The sequence below is a fragment of the Lagenorhynchus albirostris genome, chromosome 12, assembly GCF_949774975.1.
Source record: "Lagenorhynchus albirostris chromosome 12, mLagAlb1.1, whole genome shotgun sequence".
Classification (NCBI taxonomy): Eukaryota; Metazoa; Chordata; class Mammalia; order Artiodactyla; family Delphinidae; genus Lagenorhynchus; species Lagenorhynchus albirostris.
This window is the reverse complement of record NC_083106.1, coordinates 47576862-47600828: the sequence shown is the minus strand read 5'-3', so window position 1 is coordinate 47600828 and position 23967 is coordinate 47576862. Positions and strand designations below refer to the sequence as shown.

Here is a 23967-nt window from a genome sequence, read left to right as displayed (position 1 = left end):
TAACATTATTTATTTTATTTTAATACAGCCACTTTATTATGTTAGTATCATTTTTATTTTGCACTGTAGTACATTCTACTCAGAAATGTTTTATCTTGTCCCAGGCCAAATAGTAACAAAACCAGTATTCTAAACCTGGGTTACCTGACTCCAAAGACCATGTACACAAACCTACTGCTCTTCTTTATTTTAAAAACATAATGTTTAAGAGATTTTTTTCAAGTGTACACCATAGTGATTCAGTATTTTTGCAGATTATATTCCATTATAGGTTATTACAAGATAATGGATATAATTCCCTGTGCTATACTGTATGAAACTAACACAATATTGTAAATCAATTTAAAAAAAGTTTAAAAAAGTGTTGTGTTTTTCCTTTCATTTTTTCATTTAACAAACACATGTTTACTATGTTCTCAGGCACTGTTCTAAGTATTTTATTATAGCACTATGAGATAAGTTCTGTTACGTCCCTATTCTACAGATGAACAAATTGAGGTATCGATAAGTTAAGAAACCTTAACTTATCGATGTTGGATGTCTGAATCCTGCTGGCCAGGATTTGAACCCAGGTGGTCTTTCTCCAGAATGTGTGCTTTTTACCATTGGTGCTCTTTACTATGCCTTTCTACTGCATACCCTTTCTACTGCACCATGTTGCCTCATAAAAAAGGTTTCAGCAGTGTTCTAAAAGGACAGGAGCTTTCATTCATTATTCTGAAGTCATATACCTTAGTCATTACAATTAATTAATTAATAAGTGCACTGAACACCTATGCTACCTATCCTGAATGTTCAGAAACCTATGCCCAATGAAATGTTGAAAAAATTGAGATATATCACTATTCCTATCACTCAAGGGACAGAGAAGCTACAAACAATTAATGCAATGAAAAACTAAAAGCAGCTCTGCCTTTTTTTCTAAACTTTTGCAAAGCTCAAAATATTTACTGTCCTTGAATCTTCAACTTCAACTTTTCCCTTTCCATTTACCAACACTTTAGATATTTTATTGACTTCATAACCCCTTTCAGGAGGTATCTTGATTGGTTTTACTAATTTTGTATTTGATCTTTATGCCTCCCAAAGTATATGCTACTTTGTCCTAGTCCAACTTGGGGGGGGGGCCTTTAAAACAAAGTTATTAAAAATTCAGTAACTATAAACAAAACATAATTTAAAAAATGCTTTAAAAAGTAATTTTGGTATGAATATTATTACTGCCCCTCTCTTCAATTAGAATCACACTATTGGGGAACAGCCTTCAAAATTCATGTAATTTTTTAGCCTGACACCCAAATAAAAAAAACAGTTAGTGTTCCTCTACCATCTCCTCCTTCCTCACCAAATGGATAAAACATAGAACCAGACAAATAAAATAAAATTATGGTATATCAAGTCAAAGAAATGTTATGTGCTTCATAATGATTATAAAGACTATCTCATAATGCAGAAAAATATTTATGTTAAAATGCTGGATAGGGCTTCCCTGGTGGCGCAGTGGTTGAGAGTCTGCCTGCCGATGCATGGGACACGGGTTCATGCACCGGTCTGGAAATATCCCACATGCCGCGTAACGGCTGGGCCCGTGAGCCATGGCCGCTGAGCCTGCGCGTCTGGAGCCTGTGCTCCGCAGCAGAAGAGGCCACAACAGTGAGAGGCCCGCATACCGCCAAAAAAAAAAAAAAAAGCTGGATAAAAATGGGATATATGTATGATTAAAGTTTATAATGGAGTTATGTATATCTAGAACTTACACAATTTAGTATTAAAAATCAGGCTAAAACAATAATCTTGTCTTTATTTGTAATTTGCCCTGTAGTTAACAATAAAACATTCATAGTGCTTCCTACCTGGCACCCGAGAGATCATCTGGCATAAGTCAACACTCAGTGCAGCAGCCCTCTGTAAGAGGTAACCCCAGGAATGCATCTGAATCTCATATCCTAGCAGAATATCAGGATCATACCTAAAGAAGGAATGAAAAAATTAAACAAGGACCACACGTTTGAACCTTTAAGCAGAAGAACTACTTCTTTATGATATAAATTACAAAATTAAAAATCTACATTTTATAATGTTTCTCAGGTGGAAAAGGGTAATATAGTGGTGCCTATAGAATTTCTTTAGAGGAAGGGGTGGGGTGGTTAAGTTCTTAGTTCAAAGCTACTTTTGTAAAAGCAAAAGTAGTTTTTACTTAGATTATGTATTTACTTGATATGACTTGGCAAAGAGGCTGCTAAAAATTGGGGTGGGAGGCAGGCATTACCAGTAAAGTGTATGAGTGAGGGTATAATTGAGATATAACGTGGGTAGGGGCAGGGTGAAGTATGAGGGCACGTGTGGATACTGTATTTTGAAAATGATCCCCCAGGTCATTTTGTTGTCACTTCTCTACCCCTCTCCCTCTACTGTCCTTAAAGTTGTAATGCTGAGGAAAAAAATGAAAATTTCTTCCTTTTCCCTCTTAGTAAAGACTTGGTCCTCACATAAAGTAAGGCCTCTGTAATGATAAGTTCGTCCTCTAAACTTAAAAGGAAGGTGACTCAGTTTAATGGAAGAATTAAATGTTAATAGGGGTGAGATTAATGTGGGGAAGCTAAACATCAGAAACTAGGTGAAAAATACGCTCACTGTGGTCACACAGTTGCACTGGTAGAACTGGACTGACAATCTGCATCCACCTTAGAAGGAGCTGCTTTGTGCTTCTTCTGAGGACTTCCACCGTGACCACCATAAAAAAATGTCTGATTATAGTACAAAGGAAAATAAGCATGAAGATTTACTTCAATGGGAAAATTGTGTGGGCAAGAGAAGAACTGATTACAGTCTTAGGTGGAGAACTTTTGAGAGTGAAAACTACTGTAATGCTATCAAATTAGAAGTTCCAAATTACTCTGATTATTGTACCATTATTCATAAAAGCCAAAAAAGTAGAGTGAAAGATCACAAAAATTTATAAAGCTGGGTTTTACATAACTGCTTATAAAGTCACTCTGAATTATGGGATGTGCAGCCTGTCCATATTACATCACTTAACACTATTAAGTTTCACCGATGTCTACAGTTATAGATTACCCCAGTTTACTAATGTAAGCAATATATGGCTACTCAGCAAGTCTGTGGTAACAATGGATCATGGGAAGACCAGATCTATTTTTAGAACTGGTTTGCTAATATTTTATCATACTTTCATAGCTAATTTCTTTTAATGGGTATTGAATGACATTAGTTTTTACTTAGATAATAAAAATAAGAATGTCACAAAAATGTCTCCTTACTTAAGTGGCTAATGTCAAAAGAACTAGACTCAAACTTCTGCAATAATATTCTTTTCATTTTTCCTATTCCTTAAAGGCCCTATAAAATACATTCCCTAACGTAAATTTCAATATCCAGTGATCTGCTTGTGATCCATTGTTATACTACAGACTTACAAAGTAGCCTTCAAACTTGTCAGGAGAAAAAGATAACATATATCCATGTGCTTTCCTCTATATAAAAAAGACTGTTCTGAGAAAACCACTTAATTTAATAAAAATGATTAATTTAACAGAACAGCCAAATGCATCTTTTCACCGACCTATAAAAGTGTTTTCTTGGTAGAAAGTGCCACGTGGCTGGTAATTCTGGAACAAAGAGCAGGATTATAACACGAGAGAGTGGGGAGAAGCAAAAGCAAGCAAGACAATATGCAACAATGAGGCAAAGGCTCAGTCTCAGAGATCAGAGGTTAAAAGGGTAGATTAATTCTTAAAAAGGAAGTCCAGAAAAGTCCTAGGGCTTCAAGAAAAGAGAAGTCTCCCAACACCCTTCCTGCTCATTAGTCTTCTAAAATAACATCCAATATCTCAACACATCTTTGTTGATAGCAACTTCATCAACTCTTCCATTAAAGTTAAACTCTTCTCAGAGCAGTCAAAGATGATCTGCAATGACAAGTGCATCTCCCTATAAAGCTAACTATGTAATATCTAAATTTGAGAAACTGGGGCAGAAGTGTTAAGTGACTCTAAGGATCGTTAGGGAAAGGAGATTTGAAGGATTCCCATACACACATGAAAGAACCCATGCAGCTGACTGCATTAATACTAAGAATATTTAGAAAAGGCATTACAATTTGGTCACAGTTAACCTTGGTCTTAAGAGAGGACTTTGGAAGATTGCTGGAGTACCTATCACATACATTTCTAAACATGGGTACAACATGAAGAAGATGCCAGATGATTACAGAGCCCTTCTGTTGACTCTTAAATAGTTCTTCCACCTTCTTCAACTGAATTTTTTTGATTCATGAAACATCTACTTATTATAAGAATTATTATTCCAATCAGCTACTTGCTCTGTTGTGGTAACTGACTAATAGAGTGATTAAGTACAATTATTTTCTGATAATGTTTTGAAAGTATTTTTTTCTCAATTAACAAGTACCTATTTTATAAACTACTACTGCTCAGAGATTACCACTGAAAAAACAGAAAGCTACCCTTAATGCTTCTCTTAATGGAGTTATTAATATTTTGTTCTTTTAGAAAAACTGCCATTTCAGTATTTTTCAGATCTATTATATTTATTTTTTGACCTAGAGGCTGTTTTGTTTTACAAGACTCTCAAAGCTCATAAAACATCTTTTTCAAGTTCAAAGTTCCAAGGATTCTGTATTTCTTCTGTGAAAACATTCAGTAACAATAACAAAATCTTGGTGACTTGTTCTGCAATTTTTGTAAATTTTATTCACTCTACCAGGTTTCTAAAAGTTATAGAAAGAACAAGGTTGGGTAGATAGGATTAGTAGTGAAGAACAAAACTGTGCTTCTGATGAAGCATCAGAAAAAGCAGCAAATAAGAAAATAATTTTATTTGCTTAGGCAGAAAAAAGCTGCTTTACAATTAATATTTTAGATAACCCAATAACATCTGTACAGATGAGAGGTGAGGGGGCTCTAACTAGGGGAGTGGCAATGGGCATGGGGAGGGGGAGGGGAGAAGGCATGATCTTGAAAGATAATTCTGAGGTTAAATGGATAGGATGTAATGCATGGATTAGAGAAGAAAAAAAGGTAGGACTCAAAACTTAAATTATTTAAGTTAGGGAGTCCAGGGAAATGTGAAATTAATAGTTCAAGGAAATACAGAAAGAGAAAAATGTTTGTGACAAGAAGATAATGAATTTGGTTTTACTTGTGTAATATCGCTTTGCATTATCTTATGTGTTTGCCACCTGAGCAGGTAAATATTAAGAACAGAAAAATAAAGACAATAAAACTCTTTGAGAATATGCATCTATATCTTATTCAATCTTATATTCAGCACTTAAGAACTGTACCTTACACATAGAGTTAATATTTAAGTACTGACCAGGCTAAGAGTTTTATGTGCTTTATCTCACTTAATTCTCGTATCTATTACCCCTTTTATAGATGAGGAAACCAAAGTTTAGAGAGATAAGTAACTTGCTCAAGACAAAAAGACAGAGCTGGCTGACTCCCAAGCCTACGCTCTTAGCAAAACCTGTGTAGAGTAGGTGCTCAACAAATGAGGTATAAGAAGGAAATAATCTTTTAGGGAGCTGTTTGGACTAATATATAAAGGACATTACAGAATTGAAATGTTGATATTTAAGCATTTTTCTCTGTTTCTAATAGCCATATCATCTTTTGAATAAGAACCAGAAGTTAGTTTTATTTTGTTTACTGCATTTTTCTTAACAACCAGTATAATTCATGTTATGGACATTTAAGAAAGTTACTACACTTGCAAATGATTGATAAGATTCTCAATGTTCACAGGTAATCCTATTGCTGGGAATAAACCTAACAAGGAGAAGACAAGCATACAAAGCCCAGGGACATTACTGGATATGTGCTGGCCCATAAAATGGTATCTGCCTAAAACTCTTACGTGTTCCTTTTGCTAAGCTGCTTGCAGTGGGGGTACTAAAAGTACCTGACATGTTGATATCTCTATGAGAAGATAAAAGATAGGACTGACAATGGCAAGACTCAAATGGATGGGAATCCATCCAGTCACCAGTGCAATAAATAGTAAAAATACATTCCTCTTTTTTCCTCCCTAGAGTGGTGGGTAGCAGCATATCATTTTTTTTATGCTTTGACATTTAATCTAATATTGTTTCACTGAAAACGTTTTCTGGTTTTCTGATTTTCAAAATGGTTTATGTTAACCCATCTGGGATGCAATCAGATGTTGAATCAGTAAAACATCACCTTGACCTTTTTTTTTTTTTTTTTTTTTGCAGTACGCAGGCCTCTCACTGTTGTGGCCTCTCCCGTTGCGGAGCACAGGCTCCGGACGCGCAGGCTCAGCGGCCATGGCTCACGGGCCCAGCCGCTCTGCAGCATGTGGGATCTTCCCGGACCGGGGCACGAACCCGTGTCCCCTGCATCGGCAGGTGGACTCTCAACCACTGCGCCACCAGAGAAGCCCCACCTTGATCTTTAATGCAGGATATCGTCTCAGTTTTATAGGAAAAAGTTCGACTACAAAAGCAGAACAGAAAGGCTTGGGTGTAACAACACGCTCAAGGACAGCTTTTATCCATACATCAGGATCCAGAGTATTTTCCAGCCTGCTTTAGGCATTTAAAAACCTAAATCTAGCAATGGGCAATGGCTACTAAGAGTTATACTCTTGAGAAAATGCAAAAGAGATCCACTTAATTGTTTAATTTTTAAATTAAAATTTTTTTGGTTAAAAACTCTTTCATAAATTTTGACAAGATTCTACTATCAAGCATCAAAGCCAACTATCAAATGGTCAAAAGAGATTTTCAAGAAACTATGTGCACAAAAGAGTATGTACCAGATAGTCCTAAATTTATGAACAAATTACATTCCAAAGTTTTTTGGAAATACTGATTTGTTTAAAACTCAGAAAAAATTTTCTTAAAAAAAAAAAAAGAAAAAGAAAAGAGGTACTGAAATGGTGGCTGGCTCCCAAGGTAGAAGACTATTTAATGAATAATACAATTTAACTTTAGTACAGTTACCCATTATTTCACCACCATAGAAAAATGCTAAAATCCAACTGGGAAAGCTAGAGGCTAAGCTAATATTTCTCTTTCACTGGCCCCAAATCCTGAGAGTAGAATACTCCTTTTCTTATTCCTAATCTGCTGGAAATGGTGATGGTGGTTGGAGATGAGGGCAAAATCCTTTCCGGGCTAACTTTTCTTTCAAGGGCCATAAGAAGGGATTCGCTTCCTATTTTTTAAAATTTTTTAATAATTTTTTTCTTTTTTATTTATTTATTTGTGGCTGAGTTGGGTCTTTGTTGCTGCACGTGGGCTTCCTCTAGTTGCGGCGAGTGGAGGCTACTCTTCGTCGCAGTGCATGGGCTTCTCCTTGCGGTGGCTTCTCATTGCGGAGCACAGGATCTAGGTGTGTGGGCTTCAGTAGTTGTGGCACATGGGCTTTAGTAGTTGTGGCTCGCAGGTTCTAGAGCGCAGGCTCAGTAGTTGTGGCGCACAGGCTTAGTTGCTCCACGGCATCATGTGGGATCTTCCCAGACCAGGGCTTGAACCTGTGTCCCCTGCACTGGCAGGCGGATTCCTAACCACCACACCATCAGGGAAGCCCATCACTTCCTATTTTTAACTTTCACCTATATTAATCAAAAGTAGCACAAAAGGACTCTGAACAAAAACTGGAAAAAAAATCAGAAAATACAAAACAATACCTCTTTATTATATGTGCAATTTCTTGAAAAAGTGCCTTCTCATCAGCAGCATAGGTAACTTCTAGTCCTGTAATCCCAGATCTAATAAGCAATGGGGTCTGATATCTGATATCTAAGAATAAACAAAATATTTATTACATATAATTGTTTAAGTAATATTATCCCTTACTTTTGAGTAAGACTATGCACCTGAAATACTTTAAAATGAGACAGCATTCCCCAAAGTAAATACGTAATTAGCTCAGTTTCTTGAAAATTTTCTTAAAGGTTTTCTAGTACATGTAACTGAAAATTCAAATTTCATATTTTCAATTATTTTCCTGAAAAGTCTACATTCACAAAATTCCCCAGATAACGTGTCACCCAAAAAGAAATATTATTACTTTGTTTCTTCCTACAGGAAGAGGCTTGCTTAGTGGAGAATATTTTACTCAGTGGTATGCTGGAGAATGCTTATAAGCACCTCTCCAGGAAAAAAAAAAAAAAAAGCCCTGATTTGTACTTCTTGTCTATATCCAAGATGTGAAAACTTCCCACCATGGCTAATTTGAAACTACCAATGTGACATCAACTAGTTCAAAAAATGCATGAAAATTTAGCAATTGGCTTGTGAACTGGTACAAGCCAGCTCAAGCACATCACTGATTAAACTGCAAATTCCTGTACAGTTTTGTTATATGTTAAGACTTCCTCCTCAATTGACTGAATTCACATATTACTATTTAAAATTGCAGAGGAACACCTGGTATTTTATAAACTGCCTTACATGGTATCCTATATGAAGAACCTCTGAACCAAAAGTGTATGTATTTAGGAAGAGATATCAACAAAATTAGAATATATCTTAAGTCTTTTATAAACCATTAACTTACAGTAGTAACTTAACTCCTTAAAGTAAAGAGAAACTCTGTATTAGCAGCAAAATACCAGCATGCATATTTAAGGAAGGCTGTCCACCCAACCTACACAATTATTTGACTTCAGTATTAACAATTAGTATTTTATATAATAATATTTAGATCAAATTAGATATGCTAATTGGAAATTTTATTAAGCTCTTTATATTGTATTGTTTCTGACTTCTAACAATAATTCAAGAATAATGAATTTAGGACAAAGCTATAGACAACATTTCCTACTCCCACCTCAGCAAACATTTTACAGAGGAGTTCCTTATGCTTGCTTGGTTTAGATCTTGAGCAAAGAAACTGTGCCATTAAAAGGTTCATCCTAATGTAGGTAGGTATAAAATTAATAAAAATGAACAATACCTTGACTAGAGACTGTCTTGTCTTTATCAATCACTATTACACCTGTGAGTTCTGTTTTGTCTGTATCCAGCAGTGGAGTGTCAGATGAGATGCAGTAGAACAGAGCACAGATTGGGTCAAATTCAGGATCTGGTTCTAAGTCTCGTCTAGTTCGAGCATGTAATTCCACACTGATTAGAGTAAGATTTTGTATCTATAAAAGGAAATAAAAATCACACTTTTAAACATTTTTTTTGAGACATGCCGAAAGAAGTATGTTTCACTAAGACTCTAAGGAAATACATGTGTAAAATTACAGAATAAAATGGTTATAAAGGACACATTCACGATTTAACACTCCACAAATTAAAACTAGATTTTTACTTCTAAGATTAGCTTAAATCAATTCACGTTCTTCTTTTAGAAAATCTGCTTACGCTGTAATTTCTTAATGACAACACACACTTAAAACTATCTGTCTAGAGTACATGCAGTGCCTCTGAATTTTCGCAATTTCTATTTGAGAAAAAGAATGACTAGTCCAGGTGGTCGTACATTCAAACCAAAGTCTGTTGATTTTACCTTTTACTTTCTACCCAGTTAATTATAGTTTTACCTATATTTTAAACGGAAAAGACAGATATTTTTTAGTTTGAAACTCCTACCTATTAATCCTGAGGGCTACTTAAATTTAGAGTTTTGTACATACTAGGCAGATTTTTCATTACAGTTTTTCCTGAAAAAAAAAATCATAAGAATTGTATGGTGTCAACTACACAATAGCCAGCTTTTTGCCTATGCACATTTTCTCTTTGACATATAATGCAAAAAATGTAATATTTTGCTTTTTACACTTATTTTCCTATGCTAATAAAAACTCTTCTTAACTGTAATCCTTTGTTATCTTTCTAAGACAGAGTAAGAATAAACTCTGGGTAAGAAAAACAAGATATATGTTGGATGATTAATGATTACAGCTAGAATTATAGCCATCATTGTACCAGTAATACACATATACCTGGCAATGAAAAATTAGTAGACTACTGGTAATTACTCAGATCATATAAATTTAATAAAGGATTTATATTTTGTATTTATCTTGCATGCCATCTGTTGAAGAAATGTAAATGCAAGGCTCTCCTTAGTGATGGGAGTAGAATTTGGTAGATATCTTTGGAGGACAACTTAGAAATATCTACCAAAATTTTAAAAGGACAGAACAAATTAGGGGTTACCAGTGGGAAGAGAAAAGGGGAGACGGTCAAGATACAGACAGGGGATTAAGAGATAAAAAACACTATGTATAAAATAAATAAGCAACAAGGATATTTTGTATAGTACAGGGAAATACAGCCATTATTTTATAATAACTTTTTTTTTTGTTTTTTTTTTTTTTGCGGTACGCGGGCCTCTCACTGTTGTGGCCTCTCCCGTTGTGGAGCACAGGCTCCGGGTGCGCAGGCTCAGCGGTCATGGCTCACGGGCCCAGCTGCTCCGCAGCATGTGGGATCTTCCCGGACCGGGGCACGAACCCGTGTTCCCTGCATCCCCAGGCGGACTCTCAACCACTGCGCCACCAGGGAAGCCCTCAACTTCACTTTTATTTCGCAAAAATAGATTAAGATCCTGAACATTTCAGCTGCAAAATTATGGCATAACCTTATCTGTAAGAGGAGTTTGCATTCTACATAACTTTCCCATAGGTTTTGGGTATTTTCTTCACTTGGGTTTCATCAGAAGTTCATTACTTTTTCCTTTGCTCTTGAAATTTAGGTGTTGGATATGTCTTATGTCCATTACATTAGAACTGATGAAGCATTAGTGTTATCTGCAGAGGCAAGTAAAAGATTAAGACAATCGTAGAGATACTGTTGTTTAAAAAGCATTGCTGGGCTTCCCTCGTGGCACAGTGGTTGAGAGTCCGCCTGGCGATGCAGGGGACATAGGTTTGTGCCCCGGTCCGGGAAGATCACACATGCCACGGAGTGGCTGGGCCCGCAAAAAAAAAAAAAAAAAAAATTGAATCACTATGTTGTACACCTGAAACTAATATAATGTTGTAAATCAACTATATTTCAATTAGAAAAAAAAACATATCCTTTGATCTAGCATTTATACTCTTGAGAATAAGCCTGTAGATATATTCATATATGTAGCCTAAATATATGCACAAAGATGTTCACTAAAGATGATAATATTTTCAGTTTTTTATAAGTTAAAAAGACTAAAAACCTAAATGTCTATCAGTTGGGAACTGGTTACATAAATTATGTGGCTTCCATAAAAACTACAGAATGGAAAACTCTGTAGCCTTTAAAATTTTCAAAAGAATGAGCCAGATCTACGTGTCCTAAAATGAAAAGACCACCATAATACACGGATAAATGGAATGAGTGTAGTATGCTTCCATGTACGTTAAAAATGTTAAGTACATGCATAGAAAATCTCTGCAAAGAAACAAAAAATATAAAACTGTTTATTGCTTTTGGGGAAGTGGACTGCTTAGTCAGGTGGGAGAGAAGCTTACTTTTCAATGGAAATCTTTTTGTCTTTTTTTTTATAACATCTTTATTGTAGTATAATTGCTTTACAATGGTGTGTTAGTTTCTGCTTTATAACAAAGTGAATCAGCTATACATATACATATATCCCCATATCTCCTCCCTCTTGTGTCTCCCTCCCATCCTCCCTATCCCACCCCTCTAGGTGGTCACAAAGCACCAAGCTGATCTCCCTGTGCTATGCAGCTGCTTCCCACTAGCTATCTATTTTACGTTTGGTAGTGTATATATGTCCATGCCACTCTCTCACTTCGTCCCAGCTTACCCTTCCCCCGCCCCATGTCCTCAAGTCCATTCTCTATGTCTGCGTCTTTATTCCTGTCCTGCCCCTAGGTTCTTCAGGACAGTTTTTTCCTTTTTAGATTCCATATATATGTGTGAGCATACGGTATTTGTTTTTCTCTTTCTGACTTACTTCACTGTGTATGACAGACTCTAGGTCCATCCACCTCACTACAAATAACTCAATTTTGTTTCTTTATATGGCTGAGTAATATTCCATTGTATATATGTGCCACATCTTCTTTATCCATTCATCTGTTGATAGACACTTACATTGCTTCCATGTCCTGGCTATTGTAAATAGAGCTGCAATGAACATTGTGGTAATCTTTTTGTCATGATGTTAAATTTTTTACCATGCATTCATTAGTAACTTTGTTATTAAGTACTTTTTAAAATATAAGAACATTAATTATGCATGTATAAGGCATATGGAACAATAAAACAAATTTCCAAAAATCCACCACTTTCCTTAAGAAATATATATTGCTGTTTCTATTTTTTTAAAAAACAAGTAATATTAAAAAAAAATTAAACCAAGTAAAATGGGGAGCTAATGAAAAGAACTTTTACTTTTAAATATATACTCTTCAGGATTTATTCTTTTAAATGATAAGCATGTACAAAAATGTGAAATGGAAAACCTCTCTCCAAACCCAAACAAAACAAAAAAAAAACCCACTTTAATTAGGAAACAGTGAACACGTGGAAAGACTATGGAGAAGACTGAAGACAATTTCAGGTCAAAAAGAGTCTTGGAGGTTGACTTATTCATATACCAGGCCAAACTGCACACTCAAATTTTGCCTTTTTATTCCTCGACATAAAATGCATTAGTGTTCTTAGGGGCATTTTTTTCTAAGCCAACATATGGAATGAAGAGATGGAGAGAGAGATGTACTAAGTGTTATCAGTAAAGACATGGGTAAGAAAGGGACAAGGGGGGCAGAGTCAAGATGGCATAATAGGAGAATGTGGATTTACATCTCCTCAAAGCTAGGGCACCTACCAGACACCAGTGGGGTACTATAGACACCTAGGGGATGGGAGGAACCCCCACCGACTGGGTAGGACGTGGGGCATGGGGGGAGTGAAGGGGGAGGAGAACTGGAGGTGGCCCAGGACTGCTGCCCCTGAGGGGCGGCTGGGGAGGGGAAGGGATCCCACGACCGAAGCGGGAAATTGGGGGACCACTGGAAGGGCAGAGGATCAAAAGGGAGCATGGCCAGGCGTCCCCTGCCCACGTGGACCCCCAGGAACCTGATGAGATCCCAGGCCTGATCCTCTGCCCACCTAGGTGCCCTCTAGCTATGCGGGTCCAGAAGGAATGGGAGGGAGGAAAGGGGGAGCAAAAGTAAAGGCTGGACCTCTGGGACCGGCTGAGGGGTGGCTCGGGGACGGCAGGAGTTCCTACACCCAGTGGGACCCACCCATGGTTAGGGGTCCAGCGGTGATGGGGGATACTCTGGGGGAGATGGTGCGGGAGTGGTGCGAGGAAATGGAAGGGATCAGGGCCAGCGCTTTCCCTGTCTACTTAGGCACCAGGGAGCCTGTTGGGCTCCTGTGCCCTCCAAGCCTCCCTCCTGCAAAGCGGAGCCCAAGCCCCGCCCCTACACCCCCACCCAGGGCCCCACCTCTACACTCAGAGACCCACCACAATACCTGGGCCTAAACCTCACCCACACACCCTCACTCAGGGCCCTACCTCCAAACTCTGGAACTCCACACTCCAGAGGCCCTCCTTTCCACGTGCTGCCTCTCCCCCCCTGAGAGGCCCTGCCCCACACTTGAACACACACCCCCCCCCACCAACCACCTAGGTCCTGCCCCACCCTAAACCCTGCCTCTGCCTAAGTTACACCCCCCACCTAAACTCCACCCCCATAGCCAAGGCTTTTTTTTTTCTTTTCTTTTTTCCTCTTTTAGATTGGGGTTTTCTTTTGCTTTGTTGATTCAATGTTGTTGATTCTTTAATATTTTGATTTTTCCTAATAAATCTTTTATTTTTCTAATTTTATTTTATTCTTTATACTTTGTTATCGTTCTCTCCTTTTGGCTTGTTCCCCCCACCCTTTCTTTTTTCTGTTGTGGTTTTATTTTACCTTGTTGCAGTTCTTTCAATTATAGTTTTATTTTTCCTAACGTATTTTCTATCTTTCTAATTTTATTTTTTTATTCTTTGATATTGTACTGCTCCTTTTTCTCTCGCTCTCTCTCTTTTTTTTTAACCGTGCCATGAAGCTTGCGAGATCTTGGTTCCCAGGCTGGAGGTTGGGCCCGAGTTCCTGTGGTGGGAACTCCCAGTCCAAACTGCTGGACTAACAGAGAACCTCAGACCCCAGGGAATATCAATCGGAGTGAGGCCTCCCGTAGGTCCTCATCTCAGCACCAAAACCCAACTCTATCTAACTGCCTGCAAACTCCACTGCTGGACGTCTCAGGTCAAACAACCAGTGAGACAGAAATACAGTACCACCCATCAAAAAAAAAAAACCCTACAAAAAAATACATTACAGACGAAGGAGCAAGGTAAAACCCACAAGACCAAATAAATGAAGACGAAATAGGCAACCTACCTGAAAAAGAATTCAGAGTAATGATAGTAAAGATGATCCAAAATCTCAGAAACAGAATGGAGAAAATACAAGAAACATTTAAAAAGGACCTAGAAGAACTAAAGAGCAAACAAAAACTGATGAGCAACACAGTTACTGAAATTAAAAATACTGTAAAAGGAATCAACAGCAGAATAACTGAGGCAGAAGAACAGATAAGTGACCTGAAAGATAAAATAGTGGAAATAACTACTGCAGAGCAGAATAAAGAAAAAACGATGAAAAGAATTGAGGACAATCTCAGAGACCTCTGGGACAAAATCAAATGCACCAACATTCGAATTATAGGGGTCCCAGAAGAAGAGAAAAAGGAAGAGACTGAGAAAATATTTGAAGAGATTATAGTCGAAAACTTCCCTAACATGGGAAACGAAATAGTCAAGTCCAGGAAGCACAGAGAGTCCCATACAGGATAAACCCAAAGAGAAACACGCCAAGACACATATTAATCAAACTCTCAAAAATTAAATACAAAGAAAACATATTAAAAGCAGCAAGAGAAAAGCAACAAATAACATACAAGGGAATCCCCATAAGGTTAACAGCTGATTTTTCAGCAGAAACACTGCAAGCCAGAAGGCAGTAGCAGGACATATTTAAAGTGATGAAAGGGAAAAACCTACAACCAAGGTTACTCTACCCAGCAAGGATCCCATTCAGATTCAATGGAGAAATTAAAACCTTTAAAGATAAAGCAAAAGTTAAGAGAATTCACCACCAAACCAGCTTTACAGCAAATGCTAAAGGAACTTCTCTGGGCAGGAAATACAAGACAAGGAAAAGACCTGCAAAAACAAACCCAAAACAATTAAGAAAATGGTAATAGGAACATAAATATCAATAATCACCTTAAATGTAAATGAATTAAATGCTACAACCAAAAGACATAGACTGTCTGACTGGATACAGAAACAAGACCCGTACATATGCTGTCTACAAGAGACCCAATTCAGACCTAGGGACAAATACAGACTGAAAGTGAGGGGACGGAAAAAGATATTCCATGCAAGTGGAAATCAAAAGAAAGCTGGAGTAGCAATTCTCATATCAGACAAAATAGACTTTAAAATAAAGACTACTACAAGAGACAAAGAAGGACACTATGTAATGATCAAGGGATCAATACAAGAAGAAGATATAACAATTGTAAATATTTATGCACCCAACATAGGAGCACCTCAGTACACACGGCAATGCTAACAGCCATAAAAGGGGAAATTGACAGTAACACCGAAATAGTAGGGGACTTTAACACCCCACTTTCACCAACGGACAGATCATCCAAAATGACAATGAATGAGGAAACACAAGTTTTAAATGACACATTAAGATGGACTTAACTGATATTTATAGGACATTCCAACCAAAAACAACAGAATACACTTTCTTATCAAGTGCTCATTGACCATTCTCCAGGATAGACCATATCTTGGGTCACAAATCAAGCCTAGGTAAATTTAAGAAAACTGAAATTGTATCAAGTATCTTTTCTGACCACAACGCTATGAGACTAGATATCAGTTACAGGAAAAAAACTGTAAAAAAAATACAAACACATGGAGGCTAAACAATACACTACTAATTAACCAAGAGATCACTGAAGAAATCAAAAAATACCTAGAAACAAATGACAATGAAAGCACAACGAACCAAAACCTATGGGATGAAGTAAAAGCAGTTCTAAGAGGGAAGTTTATAGCATACAATGCTACCTCAAGAAACAAGAAAAATCTCAAATAAACAATCTAAACTTACACCTAGAGGAATTAGGGAAAGAAGAACAAAAAAACCCCAAAGTTAGCAGAAGGAAAGAAATCATAAAGATTAGATCAGAAATAAGAAATAAATGAAAAAGAAATGAAGGAAACAACAGCAAAGATCAATAAAACTAAAAGCTGGTTCTTTGAGAAGATAAACAAAGTTGATAAACCATTAGCCAGACTCATCCAGAAAAAAAGCGAGAAGACTCAGATCAATAGAATTAGAAATGAAAAAGGAGAGGTAACAAATTACACTGCAGAAGTACAAAGGATCATGAGAGACTTCTACAAGAAACTATAGGCCAATAAAATGGACAACCTGGAAGAAATGGACAAATTCGTAGAAAAGCACAACCTTCCAAGACTGAACCGGGAAGAAATAGAAAATATTAACAAATGACAAGCACTGAAATTGAAACTGTGATTAAAAATCTTCCAACAAACAAAAGCCCAGGACCAGATACCTTCACAGGCAAATTCTCTCAAACATTTAGAGAAGAGCTAACACCCATCCTTCTCAAACCCTTCCAAAATATAGCAGAGGGAGGAACATTCCCAGGCTCATTCTACGAGGCCACCATCAACCTGATACCAAAACTAGACAAAGATGTCACAGAAAAATAAAACTACAGGCCAACAATATCTCTGATGAACAAAGATGCAAAAATCCTCAACAAAATACTAGCAAACAGAATCCAACAGCACATTAAAAGGATCATACACCATGATCAATGGGGTTTATCCCAGGAATGAAGGATTCTTTAATATATGCAAATCAATCAATGTGATACACCATATTAACAAACTGAAGGAGAAAAACCATATGGCCATCTCAATCAATGCAGAAAAAGCTTCTGACAAAATTCAACACCCGTTTATGATAAAAACTCTCCAGAAAGCAGGCGTAGAGGGAACCTACTGCAACATAATAAAGACCATATATGACAAACCCACAGCCAACATCGTTCTCAATGGTGAAAAACTGAAACCATTTCCTCTAAGATCAAGAACAAGGCAAGGTTGCTCACTCTCATGACTATTATTCAACATAGTTTTGGAAGTTGTAGCCAGGGCAATCAGAGAAGAAAAAGAAATAAAAGGAATACAAATTGGAAAAGAAGAAGTAAAACTGTCACTGTTTGCAGATGACATGATACTACACATAGAGAATCCTAAAGATGCTACCAGAAAACTACTAAAGCTAATCAATGAATTTGGTAGAATAGCGGGATACAAAATTAATGCACAGAAATCTCTTGCATTCCTATACACTAATGATGAAAAATCTGAAAGAGAAATTAAGGAAACACTCCCATTTACCACTGCAACAAAAAGAAAAAAATACCTAGGAATAAACTTACCTAAGGAGACAAAAGACCTGTATGCAGAAAACTATAAGACAATGATGAGAGAAATTAAAGATGATACAAACAGATGGAGAGATACACTGTGTTCCTGGATTGGAAGAATCAACATTGTGAAAATGACTCTACTACCCAAAGCAATCTACAGATTCAGTGCAATCCCTATCAAACTACCACTGGCATTTTTCACAGAACTAGAACAAAAACTTTCACAATTTGTATGGAAACACAAAAGACCCCAAATAGCCAAAGCAATCTTGAGAAAGAAAAACGGACCTGGAGAAATCAGGCTCCTGGACTTCAGACTATACTACAAAGCTACAGTAATCAAGACAGTATAGTACTGGAACAAAAACAGAAATATAGATCAATGGAACAGGATAGCAAGCCCAGAGATAAACCCACACACATATGATCACCTTATCTTTGATAAAGGAGGCAAGAGTATACAATGGAGAAAAGACATCCTCTTCAATAAGTGCTGCTGGGAAAACTGGACAGCTACATGTAAAAGAATGAAATTAGAACACTTCCTAACACTATACACAAAAATAAACTCAAAATGGATTAAAGACCTAAATGTAAGGCCAGATACTATAAAACTCTTAGAGGATACTATAAAACTCTTAGAGGAAAACAGGCAGAACACTCTATGACATAAATCACAGCAAGATCCTTTTTGACCCACCTCCTAGAGAAATGGAAATAAAAATAAACAAATGGGACCTAATGAAACTAAAAGCTTTTGCATAGCAAAGGAAACCATAAAAAAGACAACCCTCAGAATGGGAGAAAATATTTGCAAACGAAGCAACTGACAAAGGATTAATCTCCAAAGCATACAAGCAGCTTATGTAGCTCAATATCAAAGAAACAAACAACCCAATCCAAAAATGGGCAGAAGACCTAAATAGACATTTCTCCAAAGAAGATATACAGATTGCCAACAAACACATGAAAAGATGCTCAATATCACTAATCATTAGAGAAATGCAAATCAAAACTACATTGAGGTATCACCACACACAGGTCAGAATGGCCATCATCAAAAATTCTACAAACAATAAATGCTGGACAGGGTGTGGAGAAAAGGGAACCCTCTTGCACTGTTGGTGGGAATGTAAATTGATACAACCACTATGGAGAACAGTATGGAGGTTCCTGAAAAAACTAAAAATAGGGCTTCCCTGGTGGTACAGTGGTTGAGGGTCCACCTGCCGATGCAGGGGACATGGGTTTGTGCCCCAGTCCGGGAAGATCCCACATGCTGCGGAGTGGCTGGGCCCGTGAGCCATGGCCGCTGAGCCTGCACGTCCGGAGCCTGTGCTCCGCAACGGGAGAGGCCACAACAGTGAGAGGCCTGTGTACCGCAAAAAAAAACAACTAAAAGAAAACCTAAAAATAGAACTACCATATGACCCAGCAATCCCACTATTGGGCATATACCCTGAGAAAACCATAATTCAAAAAGAGTCATGTACCACAATGTTCACTGCAGCACTATTTACAACAGCCAAGACATGGAAGCAACCTAAGTGTCCATTGACAGATGAATGGATAAAGAAGATGTGGCACATATATACAATGGAATATTACTCAGCCATAAAAAGAAACAAAACTGAGTTATTTGTAATGAGGTAGATGGACCCAGAGTCTGTCACACAGAGTGAAGTAAGTCAGAAAGAGAAAAACAAATACCGTATGCTAACACATATATATGGAATTTTTAAAAAAAATGGTTCTGAAGAACCTAGGGGCAGGACAAGAATCAAGACACAGATGTAGAGAATGGACTTCAGGACACAAGGAGGGGGAAGTAAGCTGGGGCAAAGTGAGAGAGTAACTAAGACATCTATACACTACGAAATGTAAAAGATAGCTAGTGGGAAGCAGTTGCATAGCACAGGGAGATTAGCTCTGCTTTGCAACCACCTAGAGGGGTGGGATAAAGAGAGTGGGAGGGAAACGCAAGAGGGAGGGGATATGGGGATATACATATGCATATAGCTGATTCACTTTTTTATACAACAGAAACTAACACAACATTGTAAAGCAATTATACTCCAATAAAGACGATGAAAAAAAAAAGAAAGGGCAACAATTGCAAATTTTCTCTTCTGAATTGAGTATTTATATGCAGAAGAGAGAGAGAGAGATTAGCCCAGGGTAATGGGAAACAGGAAAAAATGCTGTGAGCACAATTTTGTAGAAAACGGAATAGAGTATAGTAGATATTTTTTTGGTTCAATCCCTATTTGACCACCAGGTGGCTATTTGGAGTGTGCCTTGAGATGAAGGAAGCATGTGATGGGAAGCTATGAGCAACCTGCTGGACCCCCGAAGTGATTTTAACTTCAAGAAGGCCCAGGATTCTGAAACAGGTTTACGTAGAATAAAATAACAGTACTGGAAGAAAAATATTTTTTTCAAATAATAACAGAAAAATCAAATGTAACAAGTCTTTTTGTTAAGGTGTATCAAATTTGCTTTAATAAATATTTTTTAACAAAGTATTTTAAATTTCGAATTTCGGGTGTGTACTTGATAAGATAAATATTCCTGAGTTTGTTACTTAATTTATCTGGGCTTCAGGGGAGAGTACAAGGCCAGGTATAAAACAGGAACTAAATGAATGCTGTAGAATGAAAAAATGTACAAATAAACAATTAGGGAGTTAGACTATGTTCCAATCTAATTCTCAAAAGTACAATTCTTAGTTCAAATTTAGGGTAAAAATGAGGACAATATTTAAAGTTTCCTCTTAGTCTATTCATCCAATTCTTAGAAGACAGAACTGACTTGAGACCAAAAAACCAACAAAAGAATCAAATTCTCTGCTACAAGGGCAAAAACATAAAACGACTGTATAAACCAGCACTGACCAAAAGAAATATCATGAAAGTCACATACGTAATTTAAAATTTTCTAGTTGTCACATTAAAAAATGGTAAAAATAGGTTAAATTAATTTAAAAATATTTTCATTTAATCCAATACATCAAAAACTACCCTTTCAACATGTAATCAATATAAAAAATTACTGATAAGGTACTTTATATTCTATTTTCCTATTAAGTCTTTGAAAGCAGTATGCATTTTACATTTATAGCACATCTCAATGAGGTTGCAAAATTTTTAATGGAAACAAATTAGTTAAAATTAAACGAAATTTAAAATTCCATTCCTAGATGTATAAGCCAAATTTAAAATTCTCAATAGCCACATAGCTAGTGGCTACCATACTGACAGGACAGGTATAAACAACTATAAAATATATTCTAATTTTCACCTCATTGCCAGTCACATATGTTACTGTTGTGTTTTCTTTAATACACATAAATTTACAGTGAACCATTCATACATATTCTCCAGTGAGAATGTACATTTTTACAAGATAGCTTCTGAGTCTTTGCATACAGTCTGTGCTGTGAAGGTAACTGGGTTATAAAGATTATGTGAACAAATGTAGCAAGCACTAATCCACTGAGCCAACCAAATAGAAAACACAAGTAGACATCACATTTGGGATGGGATATAATATAATCCCAGAGTAACATACAGAGTTTCCAATAGCTAAAAAACCTTTTCTAATTTTAGCTTCTTTTAAAATTTCAGGTATAAGCTTTGTGAAAATTGTGAAACCACAAAGCAGTCTCAGTAACTGATGACTAGTTTTAAAGTTTCTCTGTTTTATATAAATATATAAAATAGAAAGGATAATAAGAACGAAATAAAGATTAACAGGTATAGAATTCAATGTATTCCTCTGTCAATAAAAAATTTCTATACTTGTACCATAGAATAAAATGTAAGAGTTAAAGTGCATGTGTCCTTACTGTTACCGTTTTACCTCATGTAAAGCTTTTGCCTCCTGTAAGTTTTGTATGCTGACTTTGAAACCATAAGTATTGTTTAAAGATGGTCCATCAATCTGGGAAGTGTCTTTCTTTGGAGTATTTACTGCTGCACATTGATTCTATTAAAAAAAACACAGAGCCAGAAAAAGATAAATGAGCAATTATTTCCTTTCTTTTTGATTACTTATTTCTGCTTAGACAACATACTTTATGTACTTAGTAATACACGATAAACTAGCATCATCTCTTTACATCCAAGAAGAAACTTAAGTATTTTATTAGCATTTTTTTCAGGCTAGTAATTCAAGATACTAGAACTATATATATGTAGAAATATCTGATATAATCTGTAAGCCAACCATAAATTGATTTTTGAGTTTACAAACCCAAAATATTGAAAATAATAGTGTTGTAGAGAGTTGACATTTTACCACAAGGACATTTATCTTGACCTTTCTTGGAAGTATGACAAGCAAGCAAGCAAGCAAGCAATGTATTTGCAACTAGTTTGGCTAAAGTTTAAAGAAGATTTGAAATTGTGGGTTTTTATTTTACCCTAATACAACATGTATCTGAAAGATAAACTAAAGTATAAATAATTTTCAAGGGGTTAGAAAGAATAGAATCTATTTTTTAAAAAAATATTTTTTTCTGATTTCCACATCCATTAACGATTTTCCCCAAAGTGTTGATTTATGTTCACAATACACTCGTACTTGTTTTTAATATATATGACTTGTAATTCAATAATACTGATTTAAAAATGAAAGTTTTAAAAAGCATTTGTAATCTCAAAATAAAAATACTAAAATATATTTTATGTAGTTAATGATATTTATGAGAAGTGACCAATACAGAAGTGATCACTATCATATATTTCTAAGGATACATGTCTAATGTGTACTTTTTTCACATAACCATATATTTCTAGGTTAAGTATTACCACAATTTTTAGTATTTGAATAAAGACACTTATGATTTTTCAGAGTTTCAGTAGTAAATAATGTTGCTTTCCTTTGCTACTTAGTAAAATGAACTGAAAAATCAATAATGTTATATTTGAGAAAAAAGTAATAAACCAAGAAAAAGGATATATTTTTGGTGGGATCAAAAATCACTTACTTGAGCTCTGCTGTCATTGGATTGTTCTGATTTTGCCAGTAATCAGTTAATGTATTTGTATCCTCATAATCCACATTTTGGCTATCATATTCACTTTCTCTGTAATATTTGTATTTACATATAAGAATCTTTTAGATCCCAACAACAAAAAAAACTTTAAAAAAATTAGGCAATTTCTTGTTGTCTCAAAGATATGTAAATAAAATGATGCAAAAATATAATAAATTAAAAAAGTGAGACACAAAGTTATCAATTATCTAACTGAAATCTAAGAATAAGAATGGATCTTATCCACTGATCTTTAAATATGTTTAGCATAGTTACCTTTGCTTGTGTTAAGAGTACTCTTCTAAAAGCATCAGTGTTACTTCCTTTCTTATGACTCAATTTCTGGGTTTTGGGTTCTGTAGAAAGAAATTTTATATTTAACATGCATATCAAAATTGCCTGCTTCTGTGGGGTTTTTTTGTTTGTTTTCTTGTTGTTTTTCCAAACTCTTAGGTACCGTTCATGAGTACTGTCCTATAAATTCCTCACAAAGACCTCATAATTTAAAAATGAAACTAATTCAAACCTGGGTTCCCCACACTAACTTTTAAAATTTGTATTAAATAATAACATTTAGATTTTAATTATTGATTTTTATACCTAAGTTATTATCCTAGGGAATCACTTAATCCGTTTATTCACTGATTTATCAAGTATTTATGATGAGGAGGAAAAGACAGTATCTACCCTTGTGGGGTCTAGAGAGGAAATCAGACATTCATCAAATATCAATACACACAGAAAAATAAAATTATAACTGGGGTAAGTACAACAAAGGGGAATATAATTGGTAATTTTTAGCCAGGGAGATTAGGAAGGCTTTTTTGAGCTAAAATCATAAGAAAGAGTAGGAATTAACTAGGAACAGAGTGTGGATTTTCCCTGATTACTGAGCAAAAAAACCTAGAGACTGGTTAAGGGTGAATAAGAAAGCTAGGGTAGAAGCCCAGGTGAGAGACGAGGGCTTCGTAGTGGCAGAGACAGAGGTAGAGAGATCTGGGTAATTTAGGAAACAAAGAAGTGTGGAAACCACAGGATGGGCAGTGAGGCAATCAGGTGAGTATTATAAATAAATCTCTTGTTTCTGACCTGTGTAACTCAGTGACAGAGAAATGGTGGTACTATTCATTGAAATAAGGAAAAATGAAAGAGGACCAATGGTTTTCAATGTGCGGGCATGTATGTGTGTGCATAAAGTGTGCTATGTGGTTGGTGGTGAATGAATGCAGTGAGATCACAAATTAAGTTAAAAAAATACTGACCTTGTGGTGGCTTTGAGCATTCAAGTAGAAATGCCAAAGGCAGCTGGATATAGTGTTCTGGAGCTTAAAAGAGGGTTCTGAACTGGAAATTTAAATTTGTGTTATCTATAGTAATCCTGTGGGCAGGAATTAGGTCATACAGGGAAAGA

At 36.2% G+C, this 23967-nt stretch overlaps 1 protein-coding gene across 1 annotated transcript in view; it reads right to left on the bottom strand.

Annotated features, from left to right (window-relative positions):
- The window catches only part of REV3L (REV3 like, DNA directed polymerase zeta catalytic subunit), a 186131-nt gene that overhangs the window by 48639 nt on the left and 113525 nt on the right, over positions 1–23967 (bottom strand). Inside the window, exons 15-19 of the mRNA XM_060168321.1 lie at positions 22833–22912; positions 21380–21505; positions 8970–9162; positions 7699–7810; positions 1854–1969 (exon numbers count right to left, since the gene is read on the bottom strand). Coding sequence (XP_060024304.1) covers positions 1854–1969; positions 7699–7810; positions 8970–9162; positions 21380–21505; positions 22833–22912 — 627 coding nt within the window. The remainder of the gene's footprint in view (positions 1–1853; positions 1970–7698; positions 7811–8969; positions 9163–21379; positions 21506–22832; positions 22913–23967) is intronic.